Here is a 20,321-nt window from a genome sequence, read left to right on the forward strand (position 1 = left end):
TTTTTGTTTGTTTTTCTTTAAACTAAATAAAACATTAGGTTTTCTTTTTAAAAAAAAAAAAGTTATTTTTTTTTCTAGGCCCTTGCCAATTCAGAAACTGTAAAGATTCTAGTCACACTATCCTAATGTGAAAATGCTTACAGTGCCAGAAAATAAACATCCAGAAGGATGCAACTTATTAGAGATCCTGTTTAGCAATATTTAATTAATGCTGTCATCTGAAGTAGGGAAGAATACCTTCAGTGTGGGCAGATTTCTTGGCCCTGACAGAGAACACACAGGGCCTTTAAGTCCTCAGGAGAGTTGTTCCTGTGTTGTTGCCTGGGGCCGGCTCTTTTTGTGTGTGGTGGTCCATTTCACATTAAAAATACCACTCCAGCACACAAGCAGCGTGACATTGAAACTTGTATGTTGGAATTTGGAATTAAACTTGTGTTTTATTGGTCCAAATGTTTGCAATTTAAACATCACTCACAACTTGTACATCATAATTTTTGTCTTCTGTAGTAATAAACTTTTCTAATACATGTAAGTCATAAGGATCTTTCCCAGTAAATGACCTCTGATTTTTGGTTTTTCTCTTTGGGGTGACAGGAGGGAGGGAGGGAGAAGACTGATTTTTGTACAGGGGGAATTTGGTTTGAATTAGGCATGATGCAAACACTGAACTGAAAACTTTTCAGACAACTCAAACACCAGATGGTCTTCAGCAGCAAGGCTGTTAATATACCACAACTCTTGAGTTTAGACTTTAAAAATGGGATTTTTTTTTGTTGTTGTTGAAAAGCCAGTAAGCTTTAAAGTTTTAAAGAGTTAATTAAATTCTCTGGACATTAGATTGTTAAATAGAACTCAATTGGTAAGTTCCTCATAGCTAGTATAAGCTACGTTTGAAGCTAGGATGTCACCTCACCTATTGTTGCTAATATGTATTTTTAAGAAAGTCATTTAGTTTCTGAAACAAGGAAACACCTTTTACAAGAGCAAGAAGGATGATGCATTTTAAAGTTGATTTGAAAGTGAAGGGAGCATTTTAATTTCAGAAAAGGTGATAAATGGAGTAGAAAAAGATAGCTTCTATAATAACATGGGCTGTCTTACAACATGGACATCAATTGCTTGTAGATGTGTTCTAGATGTAGCAAGGACTTTGCAAGTAAATCTAGACGTTTATTAAAACTGGTCTTTTAATGGTGTATAAAATACTTCTTAGGTGTTTGTTTCTTACCAATAAATATCCAGTGGGCATATGAAGTGATCTTACATCTGGTCTGTTTCAAAGTGAAAAAATCCAAAGCTTTTCTTCCAGGGTTACAGTACCCATTAGATTATTTGAGAGACAAATTGAAGTGAATGCCAAAAACCATGAGATCTTGCATACAAAGGACAGGAAAGATAATTTATAATCCCTTTGTTTTGAACTGCTCTGTGTTCTGCGCCTTTGCAGTTAATCCTCTGTTATTCTTTTAAGCCTTTCTCTAGATCATCCCTTAATGTTCATAAATCTTATTTTAGTAAGTCTGAACTTGGTTCTCTCTTAATCTACTAACTGACAACATCCTGGAACATCCGCAGTAAAAGAATCAATCTGTCATGCCACATCCTCAATATGGTACTTGCATGGTAACCTCAAAGTTATTTTAGTGGTGTAAGTGCTAAAGGGCATCTATTCAAACTACCCTCATCCATCACAAAAGAATTATTTCTGTAATAACAATAACAGATATGGTATTCTCATACTTCATTGGAAACTGTCAGTTGATCCTATCTTATATTTTGATCCTTTTATATACCCTTTTTAGTTATTAAGGTATAATCCAGTTATTGTGTTGTCCTACAACAGTGACCTAAGCAAAAAAGTGAAGGAAAAGCTCCTCAACGTGCTTACAGTTATTTAGCTGCAGTTAATTATGTGTATGTGCTATTTTACAATGCTCTGATACAATTTTATTTGAGACTGTAAACATTTTTAAATTGCTTTAATGGGTCAATGGCTGAAAATGCAGCTGAGGATTAACTGTGTTTCCCCTTACAAGGCTGTAATTCTGAGCAGTTGTAGATGCAAAAAAATCCGAGCTATGCCTGTGGGCGTGGGACCTTACATAGGGAGGCCCTGCGACTGTTCAACTGCTACAACATTGACCATGTCTTTTAGAATCAAGAAGTCTTCTCCAGCGTTGTTAATCCCTTTTTCCTCCCAGGTTTTGAAGTGCTTTGCAAAGCAGCAGGGTACTGCATCTTTTTCCTCTTCACACCAGGAGCAGTGCATAGCTCTTTCCCTAACCTTCCACATTGCTTACTCTAAGCGTGACTAATCTCCTCTTCAGAGAGGACACAGGGCCTGATTTTCTAGTTGAATTTTACACTGGAATAAGCAAAACTAACTATATGCACCGTGGAATACCTCCCAGGCTGTGGTAGGGACGGATCAGCAGTGTCAATTCCCTGGATTCCAGGAAAGGCAGAAGGGAAAGTACTCCTGTTTCCAAGGAACTAATACCTGGAATAATTCACCAAAACAAAATACATATAAACCTAAATAAGTCATTCTCTCTTCTGCCTTTGTATCATAATGTCACTTAAAGTGCCCATTGCAAGAAAATAAATTCCATATGTACAACTCGGAAACATCCCACTTAAACTGACAGATTCCTTGCATGACTTCAAAAAATTTTCTTGTTGAAAATAGCCCCTTCTTGTTTACTGGTACAAACACTTGTACTGGAACAATTCTTACTGTGCTTTGTTCCTCTCAGGAATTCCTCAGCTATGCTTCACTCACTTTGAAAATGATCTTGTGTCAGAGAGGTTTGGTTGCAGGCACGGAGCAGTAGATATGTTAAAGTCAAGATGACCACAGTCAAATTGATGGTTATCCTTAACATCGATACAGGGAATTAGTCTGCCACAACCAAATCAGTGCGTTATCTTTAGACCTTTGAAGTTGCCACTTATGTTGGGTAGCAAGCTACAGCTGCACACTGGACAGATGCAGCCTGTCCCTTCTCTTAGATGGACCTAGACCTTTTTCCATTCCAGTTTATTAATTGGATAGAACTTAGAAACTTTCCAAGAACAAGTTAATTTTCTCCTGTCCTTGTCTGTGGCCCAATAAGAATTACAGGGAATGGCTTAAGTAAGCTGCCTTGATTTTATGTATGTCATTCTCTGGCATGTGACTGTTACCTAACCAGCAGCAATGAATGTTTTAGTGTGCCGAAATAACATAGGTCCATGTTGTGTGCTCATTACTAAAACATGAAACTCATCAGTTCCCTTACAGTATTGTTGATGCTCTAAGGTTTACGTCACCAACACCTCATTAAGAACCCTGTAAACTGTGCTCTTCACTTAGCAAAGATGCTTTAGAAAGTCCACAGTACATTAATGAAGAGGATCTTGTTTGAGTCAGACAATTGTCTGGCAGTCACAACTGGGATTTCTAGCAGAACCACACCATCTCATCAGGACAGCAAGGGAGGGAGGGCAGGCAGGCTGTCTGGGAGCGGTTGGTTGTTCTAACCTCCTCACTAGGCATATTGGCCTATAATATTTATTTAATGCTAGTAATAAACATTTTGCTAAGGATGTGGTTGATATATGGAAGGCAGAAGTGAGGAAGCTATTGTCAATATAAAGGGTTGCAGATGCAATTAAACCCAAAGAATAGCATTTTCTGTAAAGAGTAGTGAGTATAAAGAGTTAAGACATGTTTAAGTAAGGGACAACAAGGGAGGACGTAGGAGGAGCAGGTACCCCAAGCAAGAGCAGTTCTGAGGATTTGTGCTTTGTATGTTCATGTGACAGCATAGCTGCTGAGCCCTGTGACCATCTAACATTTGAATCCCACCTCATTCACTGCATCATGCTTTTACCATATAAGTTGCTTCTTATGCTGAGGTAAGTTCTTCACGGCAGTGGCACCTCTCCCATGTCCATAGAACATGCTTCAGATAGCCCACGTGTTCTGACAAATAATAGATGAAGAGCAAACATTTGAATAGCCATTATTATGCTACTGCTTTCCAGCCATGGCATCACTGTGCCACTTTTAATAATTCAGAAGTGATGGAGAGGTGGGAGAGTGAAAGGGCTGCAGCAATCTTTGTTTTTCTCTGTAGCGTGTGATTCCTCCTTGGTGGCTCTGTAGTTACCACGGAAACGGGAGAGGGACGGCACAGCACCGGCAGGACTTGACAGGACTTGAGCACAGAACTTGTGGTTCTGCTCCATGGCAGCTGCAACATCTGCACAAAGGGAAAAAAATAGGGCTTGTATTTTTATTGGTTTGGTGCCTTTTTCCCTCTTTTTATCAATGTTTTTTTGAAACTTAATTGTTAATCAGGTAATACTCCCAAATGTTGGGTAAAGAGTCTTTTTATCAGTGATTCTAGTGAAAATATGCAGTGTTGGAAAATGAGAACTACTGGTGGTCTGGAGAAGCTGGGTGAGGCAGTGTAGGAATATGATGATGAAACTGAGGTCCTGGTTATAGTCTGACTGTCTCTGCTGGAAGGTTGTTTGAAATGCACTGGCACTTTAGGGAATAAATTTACTGGAAAAGTTTAAGTACCACTTCACTGACATTTGGCCAGTGCAACATCTTCTGTTTTGATGAAGGCTGAATCTCATTTTTAGTAAATAGGATACATATCCTAATCACCTCTCACACTAGCTCTGCTGACCTGCATAATGCCAGTATTGGAAGCTGCAGATGCATATGAGAGTAAGGTAGCAGCCTCCTGTGCCTCCAGGTTGTCATTACAGCTCCTGAGGGCAGTGCAGTGCAGGCATTGGCAGGTGGAGGATGGGCAGGTTTGTTTATGCCACTGAGGATGGGCAGGTGTGGTTATGCTGCTGAGGATGGGCAGGTGTGGTTATGCCACTGCAGATGGGCAGGTGTGGTTATGCCACTGCACATGTTTTAGAGCTGTATCTTTAAGCTGTCTAATCTACTACCATGAGCTATGCACTTTGTTTTGTACATGTGCTAGGTGCTTTGATTTTCAGCAGTTATGCTGGAATTGTTCTAAGGGAATGACTAAAAACCTCTTTTTACCTAGGGATCAAAGTGCAACTTTAATTCAGTATCTCTGTCCCTCTTTTCAATGATAGTCTAGATAAAGTAAAATAAGATTTTCTGTAACAAGTTAGTTGGCAGCTCCCTGGCAACTGTTTACTTAATTGCTTTGGAATGGGACCAAGACAATAAAATACCTTGTAAACCCACTTTTCTTTTGAATTTCATGACAAGTAAATACTCTTTTTCCCCACCAGAGACTTTGTTTGAAGTCTGCGTTCAACAGATTTGTCACTATGGGAGCAAGTTACAAGGTTTAATTTCCTTCTGCCTAGTTTATGTACACAAGTGAGATATTCCTCTATAGTTAACTTAAATTTAAACTTTAAATTTATGAGCACATAATGAAGTTGTTTCTCCTAGTTACCTTTGTGAAACTTTTAGAAATAATTCATAGACTTTCTCTTGCCCTCCATTTGCTTCCCTAGAGTCTGTAGCTTCAAAGTTCAAAACCTTGGAGTGTATCTACTTCTAATTTGTAATCCATGAAGCAGATTTAAGAGAAAGTACTAAGTATGAGCTAGCAAAAGCTGAACCATAAAGTAAAGTTGGGTATTTTTTCTCCAAAATGGCAGATCCTGAAATGTAATTACTGACACTTTAAAACTGGTTTAAAAAAAAGAAGAGAGGAAAACCAAAAGAGTGGAACTACACACTTGGGCAGCAGAAATGATGTTTAGGAAACCCTGCTCTTGCAACTGCCCTTGTGTCTTCTGGTACTTGCAATTCAGAGATTTCTGTTCTGTTTGTTGGTTTTCAGTTGTGATTTTGCTATTTGGTGGTTTTGGTTTTGTTTTTGAGTTTGTGCTTTTTTGAGAAAATCAGCCTTTAGAGAAGTAGGTGCTGAAAGCAAAAAAAAAGAGTTCTGCACTGAAAAATAGTTCAAGATGGAGTTATCTTCTGTTTCTCCTAGATATGGCACTGCTGGGCTTAGCTTTGGTCTTCTCTGAATCTGACATGTTAAGTGTGCGCTTGTTAATTGAAAAATGTCTTCAATATAAACTGAAAGTTGCATCTGAAAGATGATTTAATTATCTCTTTCTACTGCATGCTCCTGTATGGTAATTGTTGTTCAGTTACAGTTAATACATAAAATGGAGTGGAATCCTGTGTGGTGGTTCTTATTGCTGTTGTTTTGCCAAAGTTAAAGATGTACTAAATTAATGCCACTGAATTCAGTAGAGGTCTCTGAATTCAGAAAACATCTATTGAGTGTATGATGTCATTTTTATGATGTCATTCTTCAGATTAGAATTGCTGTTCTCTTAATAAAATTGTTGTTAAATCCTAGTCTTGCAGAGTGATTTGGATTAATTTCCTGTCCTGTGATACTGCAGTAAATAGCCTCTTTATCCCTAAACTATAGGAAACTACTTAGTGTTTTGTATGAGGTTTTTGCCACTATATGTGTTTCAGAGAGCTTGGCTTTTAAGGACACATGCACATCTTCCTTCTGCCCCAGGAGCTGATGTAAAATGAAAACATTGCAGGCTATGAAAAAGCAAATGAAAAGCAGTTCATGTGAAATTGTATACAGTACAGGTATGTGAGCTCTACAAGATTGCTTGTGGAATGCTGGCTCAGTTTTGTGTAATGCTGGTGCAGAGCAGTGGTGCAAGTGCTGTATATCTGGAGTAGAAAATGCCAATTTTGTTGGGTTTATGACAGTCGCTTTTTGAAAGGATTCGACTTTTAGCTGAAAATTTGTCTCTGAATCCTTCATTTGATTAATATGTAATTAAAAATGTGTTTGAATGGGACTAACAAATTTGTAGTCTAAACAAAGGTTACAGGAATGCTTCTACAGAAGTGATACAGTAATGGTTTTTCTCTGGATTCTTCTCATCCTCTAGGAGTGTATCAGAAGTGTTGCCTCTAATAAAACATGACATTCTGTCACCTAACTCAATGATTCTGAGCTTAGAAGCTGATTCTGCTGGTACTCATTGCTCAGGTGTAAGCAGATAGGATCTGAACACTTGTAGAAATTGGCTCCAGCGTGCTAGGAGGTGCATGCTAGGACTGTACTCTTTCAACTATTGGCTTACTTTTTATTTCTTGCTTTTTTTTTTTTTTCCCCCAAAAAGAAGCTGAAGTATGACAGTTGTTTTTCCCTCCAAAAGATGTGCTAAACCTAAGCTTCCAAGTCTTACTGTGATTGTTTCGAAGTTACCCTCCCTATGTTTTAAACAGGTCAACTACAGCAATAGTTACTTACTTTGTGGAGAAATATGTTGACTCCAATATTATCTGCTGTTGAGTTTTACTCCTAATTTAGATAAAGAACAATTGTGATTATTTAGGAAAATAAACCAGAAGAAGGGACAAAATTGAAAAAATACAGGACTTAATGTCTATAAGGCACTGGAAGAAATAGATTCTAATTTTGCCTGTTAGTTTTCAGTTAAAATTTTCAAAATAAAGAGAACTCCACTGTTAAAGCTTAGTAAAAGCTTCTTTTGAGTCTCAAAAGCACTGAACTGGATTTAAAAAGAGATTTTTTAAAATTTAACAGATAATACTTCATTTTGTGTAAAAACTTTATCATCCCTGTACCAGTCTTGTCCTTTTTCTAAGATCTTTTTGATAGATGTGCCTGTTTGTTTGTAGTAACTCTTCTTAGCTGTCAAAATAGACCAGTCTAATGCAAAGAGGCACTCTTGAGGATATCGTCAAGAATTGGGATTTTTTTTTTTTTTTAATGTTCTTAAAATCTTGGTATCATTCAAAGGCAGCTTCTGCTGCCAGACTTTAAGGATTAAAGCTGTATTTACAGATGAAGGAAAAAGGCATTAGACAATTACAGGCATTTTAGAGGGCTACAGCTCATTTTGTTAGATTATAAAAAGTATTTCATCTTGCACCGATAAGGGAGTGATTCTCTATACAATTCAGCTACCACTTAGCTGATATTGGCAGGCTTTATAGAAGTGCTTTATCCCTTTGATTAGACCTTGATTGCCACTCACAAACCTGATACAGCTTGCAGACGTCTCACTTCAACTTGTGCAAGCGTATGATGAAAGAACACGAAGACAGATGTTTAAAGCATGCCCCCCACCCATCCTCTGTATTTGAAAGGCTTAGTAAAGTTCATCAAAGATAGAATCCCTTATCTTTGGACAATTCTGAACTTTGGTTTGCAATTGAGCGCCCCTCAGAGAGGATTTTGAAAGTTTACTTGCCTCTCTGCTATGTATTTTCAGGTGCTCTCACAGTTGGCCTTGTGCGACAGTGTCAAACCATCCATGGACGTGACAGGACCTGTATTCCTCCACGGCTGCCTCCAGAGTGGGTCACTACGTTATTTTTCATCATTATGGGAATCATTTCACTAACTGTCACATGTGGTTTGCTGGTGGCTTCCCACTGGCGAAGAGAAGCTACTAAATATGCCCGCTGGATAGCTTTCACTGGAAGTAAGTGACCTCAACTGCACAGTTGACCTGTATGCAGGATAAACTGTTGGAGTCTAAAATAACACTGTAGTGTTGTCAAGGAGCAGTGCTTAGGGCTCTTCCTATACAAAACATTCCTTCTCTTTAAATACCACTTCCGAGGGGAAAAATAAAATTCTTCAAAATTCAAGGGATGTCTGTAACTGAGAGGGAATAAGTCTGTGGGCCTAAGGTGAGGGAAAGCTGAAGGCCTGCCCTGTTTACCTTCCTTGGGCAGTGCCATTAATTGACCTAAGAAAATGAGTAGGGATAACAGTGGTCAGTCCTGAATTGTGTGTTAGATAGTCTTTCATTCTTCTCTACTCCCACGTGTCCAGGACTTTATCCTAGCAGAATGGAATGACTGCAAATTCTCCCCCAAAGGAATAGGAGGCAGTTGATATATCTGAGACTTTCTACAGTCTGAAATCCATCCCTGTTTCTGGTGTTTCATGAATACCTCATTCAGTTCAGTCCTGCTTCATGCTCACAGCGGGTGTTATATTCTGAGTATCTGCATCCTAATTGGCTATTCAGGAGGATTGCCCACTGCAGAGCATCTGCTGTGTTTCACAGCACTGTGAGACTTTGGCTTCCATAAGTGACCTGCAGCGGTGTGTTAGCTCAAGGGAGGAGTACCCATGTTTTTCTCTCTCACTTGATTCTGCTCTGTATGAGCACCAGCATAACTCCTTACAGCTGAGCCTTGTCTAGCAGCCCTGTGTTGTTGTGCAGAGAGACATGTCCTATGGCTACTTTGTAAAAGAATAGCAATTATAACGAGTAAGGGGAATAACTTTCAAACTTCCTTTTCTTGGTGTGTGTTACAGGCTTAGCCCAACTGTGAAATGGTGCCTTAATGGTGGGGATGACAGCAGGAAAAATCTCAAAACCTGAGGGCTTTTAAATTGACTTGAATTATGACATACCACTAAAGGTAGTGTGAAAACTAACTAGAAAATGCAAGCTTGTGGTTTGTACAGACATAAATAAGGTTTAATGGGACTCTGTAACATCTAATGGTATCTAATATGAATGAGATTTAACCGTGTTTTGGGGAAGGGAATAATATGAAAAAGCACTCAGCTTCAGCAAAGGTACTTCACTGAGGCACTTGTCCAATCAGAGCCATCCTTCTGACAACTTTGTTACACAGCATTAATTAAATTAATAGTCCAGCACTTGCAGACCATGGAGCTATTGAAGTGTTGCATCCGTTGTGATTGGCTGTTATTTATTCTCTGGTGAATGATTAAGATAGTAGATGCAGGTATTACTGAAATTCCATCCCAACTTTTCCAGTGTTGGCAGATATTTCATGTATATCCAGTGTGTGCCGGGAGGGTTTAAACTCAAAATGCCAAATAAAAGTAAGATGCTTACAATAAGTTGAAGTCAAAGCTCTAGGGTAAAGAGGATCTTTGTAGTACTGTGTATTCATAGTTGATACCACAATTTATTTTCTGAGGTTTTTTTCTTAATTCAGAGCTTGTATTTTGAGGTTTACATGTTTTAATATTTTTTCAAATACCTCCAATCGTCCCATCCCTACATCTTTAATTTTTTCCAACTGTGATGGTTAGTTCAGCCAAAAAAATCTAATACCCTAAAGCTGGGCATATTTCTGTAGATTTTTTAGGCTTTCAACAGGTCCATTTACTCGAGTATAGAAGGGAATTCTTCTATTGATTTTTTGTTATGACATGTTTAATAATGAAACATACTAACTTCTTTGGCTAGTCAGAATTATTCATATATTCTCTTAAGATATGATTGTTGTGTTGCTGAAGTTCTAAAAGTCAGCGTCTTTGGTGTTCATCTCCAATACAAATAGCTCTTTGTCTGTTGCATTCCTGTTAATGATGATGGGGAAATTTTATTGCTTAAGTCACTCGTAAGAAAAGTCATTTTGAGAAAAAGAAATGAATGGGAGGAAGAGATCTGTATTTCTCAAAGTTTTTTTATGAGTAACTTCTGTGGTTCATTGGATGGCAACACAAATTAGTACCTATCTGTATATAAGTATTAGGAAACATGTAGCCATCTGGAATCAACTTGGACCATGAAACAGGTCTTTCGTGTCAAGTGCCAGTGCTGCAAGATCAAAACATGTGTAACTCATTAGAAGGGGGTAGGAAAAACTTCATAGTTATATTAAATCTCTTCTGAAAGGAATTTCAAGACTTAACAGCCTAGCAGATACTCTTCTCACAGAACTTTCTGAACACAGCATAGGCCATGTATTCTAGGCAGGCAGGGAAGTCTGCTGGGACTGCCAAGGGCAGCTCTGGGACTGGCAACTCCATTCTCTTCAAATGCAAGGGTATCTAGAGTAAATAATCTATGAGCAAAGGAATCCTCTTTCTCAGCCCTTCCCTGGAGATTCTGATAGCAAGCAAGGAGAGCCTGGTCACCCTTGCCCAGTTCATGTGGAATTTATACATAAATATGTAGCTTATCTTTTTTTTCACTGAACTCTTGCTTGTCATCTTATTTCTTGGATAACTCCAGATGTTTTCAACCGTGTGCCTATAAATATGAATTACTGCTGAGAGTGGTCTTGTCTGTCTTGTTTAGCTAAGGACACACAGGAAGGGCAAAAGTTTGATCTGTCAGTTCTCTTTCCTGTATACATTTCTAAAGGGATACACATGAGAGAGTGCACAGAAACTCGTCTTTTCTGGCTTCTCTGCAAAGGTTTTCTAGAGAGGAGAGACATTTCCTTCCTCCAGGTTACCCTGCATGAGTGACAAAAGTGTTCTGAAGCCAAATGTGAAAGTTTTCCTTCACTTTCTGTAGGGAACGGTCTTTCAAGAATCACAGTATTCTTAGTGACGTGATAGGTATTGTCACTTTGAGTATAGATAAGGTCAAAGCTGTCACTGCTGCTTGAGTCCTGTTAACTGTAGTACCAAAGTCATACAATTTAATTGAGAGTGGATTCCTTCTTGGTGTTTGTGCAGTGCCCAGTGTGCTTCTTCAATGAACAAGGTATTGCAAAGTCACAGCTGTGCCTCATGTTTTGATTGCAGACAAAGATCTGATCAGTTATTGCTTTGCATGGTATTATTTACCAGTTGTTCAAGTGTGAGCTAACTGCCTATTACAATCTCAGCTTCTATATCACTGCATCACCCATGCTCTGTTGACATAGTGGCATGTTGGTAGAAAAAAGTAATCTGGCTTTGGTATTGTACCATGTATCTCTGAAACTGCTCCTTTTTTTTTTGCTAGATGTAGTTTAAATTTATGTAAACTCTTTGCCTTTTCAGGGTGCTCGTTATGCAGTCTTCTGGTTTAGAAGATTAGGATGTAGTGAACCTATGGTAAATCTCAAATGTCATAATTTCCTTGCACCTTGGGACATATACTGTTAGGTTCCATAACTGGAAACAATGTTCAGAGTTTCTTCTCCCCAGAGACCACCTAGATGTTCTTATGTATATTGTAACAATCTTGGCTATTACAGGAATTCACAGAACTCTTGACAAGATGTTTTTGTACCTTACACAGATTCAGGTCTCTTACCATCTGCTACAACTAGAAAGGGAATTAATTCTGTGTGTGCTGCCACTGAATTGGGTGCTTCTCTGAGATGTGTCAATGGAGGGGATGTTGACAGGGCAACTATATTTCTATGTTTTCCCACCAATTACCAGAGAGTCTCTTGTTCTTTTTGCCTGAAGATTTAAATACCTCTAAGTATAATGGACTTGCATTTTGGAATGGAAGTAAAAATGGGGCAGAATAATCACATTCTTAACTAACAGCTATGCTGCAAACTCCTGTCCCTGGTGTTCCCTGGTGAATAAAGTGGTTTTTGAGTTACTAAAGATTTGTACCACATGCTGCTATGTTACATATCTCTAAAGAAGCAAGCAGAAATTACAATGAGCCCTCTAGAGACTAGACCATAGCTTTTTCCTTCTTTTAATATGCTGTATCCTGGATTTTTTTAAGTTGTCATTTGATACTCAAAACAATATCAAGCTGAAGAATTACAGGAACTTGGTATTTTTTTTTTGACAGCTGCCATTCAGAAGCAGACTAGAAAGGATTGTGTTTTGTTACCTGAAATACTTTTGTTAGTGGAAATTGTAGTCATTAAGTGCCTTTTTTTTTGCAATTTTTTCTACCCAGGAAAGAATTTGAAATCAAATGCAAGTACTTATGGGAAAAAGTCTTCATGAAATGCTAGAAATGTTGTTGGAAATTCACTGAGTTAATACTACCAGATATGGAGAGTTACATTTGGGCTACAGCTTTTGTATAAGAAATTACTGTCCTTTAGTTTGCAGTCTTTTCTTAATGACTTTGGAAAACTTTGCCATAATTCTTTTGTCAGGCTTCATAATCTGACAGAGGCTTTGATCAATACATTCTTTATTTGCAATTTCAGTAGACTAAAAATTCAGACCACACTGAGAAAAATGCTTGGATGACCTCACAGCAGACAGAACATGTGCTTTGTGTGTGTACACTGGGAAAAAGATGGCTGATTCCTTCTGTAGTAAATGTTTGAAATGTGTACACACATCAGCATTCTGTACACTGCCTGCACATACAGAATTTATGTTTTCTCCTGTTGTGAAGTGAGGGATTGTTGAAGTACTTGTACCCTTCTGTCCTTGGGCAGGAGCACAAGGAAATGATGGCATACTCCACTTGGCAATATAGTGTCACAAGCAGGTCTCAGGCCTATGAGCACTGATGTGTGTATGTACCGCACACCTGAAAGAATAGTGGTTTAGTAGAGAGAGATAAAGATCTGTTCTTCAACCATATCCATGAGGTCATCAGAACTTTTCCAGCTGTACAGTTCTTGAATGTAATAAAGGAGGTTTAATCTCGAAAGTGCAGGTTGTATTTTCAGAATCATAAAGCTATTTCCTATAAGTGTGTTATTGTTAAAATATAATAGAAGTTCTGTAAATAACTGGTATGCTCACCAGGGACAAACTGTATGTAATAGGAAGCATGCTGGGTGATGATAATGTGACTCATCCTTAGAATACTGTTCAAACTGTTACTAATTGTGTGTTGCATTACTAATGACACATCAAACACTGTTTCTGTTTTCTGGACCACTCAAGTATAGAGCTCTTTATGCTTATATAGATCTGCTCAAGAAACACATAGCCAAGCTTTTTCTGCAAAGATGGACTAGCTGTTGGTTAAGATACAAGTGGAAAAAAAAAAGAAACATTAAGGATTAGATTGTGTAGTGTGTGGGCCAATAGTCATGGAGATTAAAACCTTTTAGGTTTTTTAATGTTTAACGTCTGGATGCTGGTTTTGTTTTAATAAGTGTCCTAATGAGGGAGGAAGAATGTAGTAACTATGCAGTTGACAGATATTTTTTGTTTGTACTTTTCGTCCCTTGAAAAAATTAATCCACCGGTGCCGTTACGTGAAAGTGAGACACGAGCTCCCTCTCGTGGAACATTTGATTTCTTTCTTCCTCACTATCATCAGCTGAAAGGCTGATGGTGGTGGTAGCTGCTCTTGACTCATAGAATTATAGACTCAAGGTGTTGTGAAAGCTGCTTCATATGTTTTGGAAAGCAAGGAACAGCTGATGTTCTGATGTGGATCATAGTTTATGAAACCATCTTTCTTGTCCATGCCCGAGTCCTACTTGAACACTTTTATGAATCCGGATTCATCATGTCCATAACTAGTCTCTTCTATAGAATGTGTGTTTTCCTCAAAGGTGAGACCTGTATTACGCCAATCAAAAGCTTTGATCTAGAGTACTGTGTCCAGTTTTTGGCCCCCCAGCTCAAGAGAGACAGAAAACTTCTGGAGAGAGACCAGTGCAGAGCCACTAAGATGACCAGAGGACTGGAACATTTTCCTTATGAGGAAAGGCTGCAGGAACTGGGGCTGTTTAGTCTGGAGAAGAGGAGACTGAGGGAATCTCATTAATATTTACAAATATCTAAATGGTGGATGTCAGGAGGATGGGGCATCACATTTTTCTGTTGTATCTAGTGATAGGACAAGGGGTAATCGAAAGAAGCTGGAACACAAAAAGTTCCATTTAAATGTAAGAAAAAAACTATTTTACTGTTAGGTGAGGGAGCCCTGGCACAGGGAGGATGTGCAGTCTGCTTCTCTGAAGGTCTTCTCCTCTGAATGTGCCTGGACACATTCCTGTGTGACCTGATCTAGGCAGACCTGCCTTGGTGGAGGGGGGTGGACTAGATGGATGCTATGTTCAAACTAAACAAGGTTACTTATACAAAGGTATGTTAGAGGAACACTGAAGTTGTCATCTGGGAAAGATTACAACACAGGAGGTTCTCTACTGGATTTGATCAGAGCACTTAAATATGCTGAGAGAAATGTTGGCCAGTAGTGATACTTGAAAGCCTGTGACATCTATATTGTAATTCCAAAGAATGGCTTTATTAGGAGTTCTGGTTTCTTTCTTGTACATCCACTTAGGTCAGTTGTGAGCACGAGCCTTGTACATAAGTAACCGTTCAGGTGAAATAAAAAGCCTCATTGCTTGTTTTTCTTTGTTCATGGAGTCTCAATTTGAAGTTTTTCACTAAGAAACACAGATTAAAGTGAATCAGAAAACTTTCTTTGTATTCCAATGGAAAATCTTAAAGATATTTTGTTACTTAAGGAAACATTTGTATAACTTTAGGAAACTAGTATATTTTAATCTAAAAAAACCTGTAGTGACAATCTGTATGTTTTCTATTTTTAGAAGAACTTATATGTAAAAGGAATTTATGTGGAAGAATGGGAGAGGGCGACTACAGTTGGAAAAAGACATCTTTGATAACAGAAAAGTAGTTTCTTCAATGTTGAATGTTACTTTATCTTGGCTTTGGGGAAAAATGACTCTAAAATAACTGGACAGGTAATGAACTCCATGAGTAAACTTGTGGATAGTGGTAGAAGTACATCCACCAGTTTTTTATTCTGTGAAGGCAATTCATGATGTAGTGAGCAGGACTGACATTACAGTCAAATGGGGAGCTTTCAGTCTTTCTTGAGAGAAGATAATGATTTTTCCTCATTTTAAAAGCAAGATAAAGCCAACTTGGTAAATTCCAGCAAATGAGGTACTAGAATATCCTAGCACTTCAGTTTGGTCTGAATGCTTAGCTTGGTTTTCTTGACTGCTTTATGAACTGTTTTTACTTAAACACAGCAGTGACCGGTGTTTTTTTTCTCTTTTCTTTGCAGTGATTCTATTCTGTATGGCAGCCCTAATATTTCCAATAGGATTTTACATCAATGAAGTTGGAGGTCAACCATATAAATTACCCAATAACACAGTGGTTGGGTCTTCATATGTACTGTTTGTCTTATCAATTTTCTTTACAATAGTGGGACTTCTATTTGCTGGCAAAGTTTGTTTACCTGGCTGATGAATGTCTGAACCACGGGACTTTATTTTGGAAAAGAGCAAGACATCAGAATTGCATTCTCGGGAGGATGCCTAGATCAGACTATCAAACACTTACTGAAAAGAGGAATGCTTTGACTTGTTCTCACTATGCACTTTGGATGAAAAAAAGAAGAGCCTTTCCCATAACCAAATACAGACAACGTTGACTAATCTCCTGAGCATATTTAATGCAGTCAGGTCTGCACTGTGATAGGAACTAGTGAAGAATGCTTTACACTGAGAAGCGTAAATGCCCCACGTTACTGTAGTGTTCCTGTTTTTAAGGTCCAATGATTTGGAAATCAAAGTATTTATGAACTTCGTGGTAGACAAGAGGGTTGCAGAGGAATTCAAGTGAGGCTGGCCTCACTGTTTAGGAGATTAGTATTTTACATCTTCCTTCTGATGAGCAAAGCCTTTGGCACCAATGTGGATCAATCTTGCATTACTGCACCAAGAAGCCAATAGATCAAAACATGTTCTCTAAATGTATGTAACAGCAAGAAGACATACATCCCCTCCTCCTCCCCCATAAGCTCTAGGAAAACATTAAGGAACATTTTAGAGGGGGATTTCTTCCTTATATTTATATAAATATATATATATAAATATATATATATTTTGCTGATGCAGTATACAGTGTGTGTGTATGTGTGTGTGTGTGTGTGTGTGTGTATATACACGTATATGTAGATATATGTATATACACACAAATGGTTCCTGGAAAAGAATTCAGAACGCTTTGCTAGCAAAACACTGTGGTGTGCAAAACTAGAATTCAATAGAAAAAAGCCATTTTTCTGAAGGCCACATAGCTGAGAGTCTTCAGAGTTTACCTCATTCTTTGTAGCAGCCCTTGATTTTAACGTTTTTTGTAATAGGTACAAACGATCCCATGCCTTTCTAGGTGCAATTTTAAGTTAAGCTAAAATTCTTTTTATGGTAATTTATTTGTATATGAGGGTAGAAGGTGAGATCATGTCATACCTTAAAGTTAAAATCCTAATTTTGGGAAACTGACACTATTTAAATTATTAGCAACTGTTGTACAGAAAGTCTCTTTTTCTACTGCATTGTAACATTAGCATTCGTACACGTTCAAGCACACCGTTTATACCATAGATAAACATTTCTCTAGCACATGTAAAATGCAACGTTTAAAGTAATGCAAACACTCTTCCACTGCAAAGATGGATAAACTTTTTTGTTTGAGTATTAATTCATCTTTTAAAAAAGAGCAATATGATTGTTTAAATAATATATGCCTTGTTTACTGAAGTTGTTATTTTAAATGAGGATTTAAACTCCGAATTTGGAGTATATATTCCTCACTGAAGGTAGTTTTATTTTTCATATCAAGGATAAACCTTTAATTCCATAGATGTCCTAATTCACTGCTCAGTCAACCTTGCAGAAAGTACAACTTAGTGTCCCAAGAAAGCTGCCTGCACTGTTAGTATTTATTTTCCAGTTAATATGTTCTTTACTTGAGATCCATTATGAAAACAGAAAAATTGTGTATTTCAAGTGCTGTTTCACTGAGCTTATAAGAAAAATGTTAGTGAAAGTGTATTTTAGAATGAAGTTATTGTTTGAATCATCAGTTTCCAAAATAGTCACAAGTCACATAAACTTTAAGTGTTTGAAAATAAGACAACTTGCACAATTCTTTTAAACTATGTGCCATTCAGACCCTAGTGGGTCCCCACTCTCCTTCTCCACCACTTCTTCCCTCTCCCAAGTTATTTTAATATTAAAAAAAAGTCATTTGCTGAATTAAGGTTTTTTTTTTCTTTTGACACTTTTGAACAAACTTGTCACTGCAGTGGTCTGTAAGTAACTTCTTTTTTTCCAGTCAGCTCACCTGCAGGTAGAAGAGAGTGTTTATGGAACACAAACATTTTTCTAAAGTACACTAATCTGTAAATTCAGCCAGGCACCTACTTGGAAGTAATGGTTTAAATATTATTTGTTTCCTAATTTAAGCCTTCATTTGCATGGGTAGTCTGAGGTCCTCGGTGATGCTCGTAGAGATGAAATGCAGGGTTCAGCTGCTGGATAGGTGCCTAAATTTTCGGTGTTATCACTGCTGTATCCTGAGCTGAAGTATTCACTGAAATTTATATCATAAATTATGATGAAAAAAATCTTGCTTTCTGTTTTCAGAAATGTCACTCTTGTAAATAGTTGTAGTAAATTTTTGTAACTGGAACACAGGTGGGGTGGGGAGAGTTTCTCAGCTGCTAAGACTCCACAACCACCCTCCCCTCCCCAGCTACCTTATTTTGGTTATAATAACATCATGTATACAGTGGATTTAAGCTTAGGTTAAATGGATCATCATTTAATTTAAAAAACAAACAAAACAAAACACTCATCTTGGAGCATACTGAGACTTTGGCTGGCTGGCTGGAAATTTGTCTAATCTGCCAGTACTATTGCTATGAATTATTAAATGGTAGCAGAGATTTGACTAGCAGATTGCTTGACTAAATATTTGAACATTTTAAGTCCAGAAATAGATGCAGCCATCTGCATTTAAAAAAAAAAAAAAGCAAACACTACCCAGTAATTGAAGAGACGGCTGACAACAGTTGCTTTTAATAAGGTCTCTAAGTACTATATAGTACAGTATTAATTTATAGCAGAAAAAAAACATATCTTGTAAACTGTATATAAAACACTGTTTTATGGTGCAATCATTTGTCAAACTTATGTCTGTTACTTTTGTTTTGAAGTTGTGTGCATTCTTTTCATACCTAAGAGCATTACTGTAAAATCTGCTGAAGATTATTTATAGGTTTTATTTGCACAAGGTTGTTTGGGTTTTTTTAAAAGCTACAGGAAGTTCGTGTTGAACATGCCTAAACATCTGTAGACTTTTTCAGTTCTTGAAAAGCAAATGTTTCCATATGAATCTTCTCCAAAGGTAATCCCATCTTTGTGTTGAGTGTTTACATAAACTTTCCTGATTTTGCCAGCCATTTAACTTTTTGAAGGACAGCTCATTTCATGTGTCACTAGGGATTCTTATTTAGTCTTTCGCTTCAAAATTCCCCAGAAGGTTTGATGTCCCATCATAATGTAATTTGTGGGCACTTTGACATTTATTTGGCTACCAAAATGTAAGATTGTAAACTTAAAAGGAAAACTAGTTGTCTGTATAATTTTTATTGTTGAGCTCATCTGAACTAATCCCTTGGAAGCTGTTTGTCTCAGACCTGCAGAGGATGTGCTTCCCAGAACGCACCAATGCAACCATTCAGCATCATCTTGCATCATTAATCTTCCTGGCGAGTGATACCAGTTTCCCAAAGACGATGGCAGCGTGCAACACCACTTGAGCCCCATCCTCTGGATGAAGTGAAGCCACCAGATTAAGGCTCTCTCGCGTCATACCTGTGTTTCAGAGCCGTTGTTTAACCACTTCAGAACACGACTGTATATTACCGTTTGCCCCAACACACGCACACACACACAAAAATTAAAGCTGTCCTTTAAAACCTTTGTGAAGGATGAACAAAATGAAGGAAATGGTGTCTGCAAGCAGGTTGTCCTGCCTGGGCGTCCCGTCGCTCACCGCTCGAGGCCTGACTGTCTGCGCGTCCCCCGCCCCGGCCTTTACCGAGGATTGTTTTCTAATTGGTTAGAACATTTTTCAATTAATGATTTCAGAACAGATGTTAATACAAACTGTATAAAATGAACATAATTTTCTTCACTTGTATTTTTGTTATTGAGCAAGTTTATCAAAATAAATTGTCTACTAAAGCGCCTGGCCCCCGGCTGCGCTGATTGGAACCGGCCCCGGCTCTGCCTTCACCCCCAGCGCCGCCGCCCTCAGGCGCCGCCTCCTCCCGCGGCCGCGGCCGGCCCGTCGCCACCGGCAACGCCGTAACACGGACGTGCCGCCGAGCCGGCCGTGGGACCGGGCTGCTGACGGGCCCCGCACGGCGGAAACGTCTTGTGAGTGTCAGGAACACCCTCGGGCTGCCGATGCTGAGGAGGCTTGGGGCGGGGGGGTCTTTGTCACCGCACGGTGGCCGCCTGGGCTTTCGGGACGTGCCCGGGTGCGGGCGGAGGGCGGGGAACGGGAAGAGCTTTCCCCAGGTGAGGAGAGTCTCGGGGGACGACAGGGCGTGGGGTCGCAGGAGCTGAGGGGCCTTTCCCCGTGAGGGGAGGAGGCTCGGGCGGCGGGACGGCGCGGGGCTCTGGCACCGTCGGTGGGCACAAGGGCACGGCTGGCTGGGGAGGGAGTCAGGCGGTAAAGCCCAGCGAAGCGAAGACCAGGAGATTAGGATCATTTTTGCTTTGGTCTCATGGCACTTACACCCAAGCGGCACCTCACCTACACGCCTCTACCTGCATCTGACAGCCCGGCTGTCTCAGCCGC

The 20,321-nt window shown here is 38.9% G+C and overlaps 1 protein-coding gene across 2 annotated transcripts in view; it reads left to right on the plus strand.

Annotated features, from left to right (window-relative positions):
• Positions 1–19,655, plus strand: part of MOSMO (modulator of smoothened) — a 32,098-nt gene extending 12,443 nt beyond the window's left edge. Inside the window, exons 2-4 of one of the 2 annotated variants that reach the window (XR_009818437.1) lie at positions 8,287–8,499; positions 9,348–9,454; positions 15,724–15,743. Coding sequence is in view for 1 of the 2 variants with exons in the window: in XM_061992733.1 (XP_061848717.1) it covers positions 8,287–8,499; positions 15,724–15,908 (398 nt within the window). In the remaining variant the exon portion in view is untranslated. Of the gene's footprint in view, positions 1–8,286; positions 8,500–9,347; positions 9,455–15,723 lie in introns of both variants that reach the window. The other variant, XM_061992733.1, reaches the window with a different exon arrangement.
• The last annotated feature ends 666 nt before the right edge of the window (positions 19,656–20,321 follow it).

Source organism: Colius striatus, chromosome 3 (genome assembly GCF_028858725.1).
Source record: "Colius striatus isolate bColStr4 chromosome 3, bColStr4.1.hap1, whole genome shotgun sequence".
NCBI classification, from domain to species: Eukaryota; Metazoa; Chordata; class Aves; order Coliiformes; family Coliidae; genus Colius; species Colius striatus.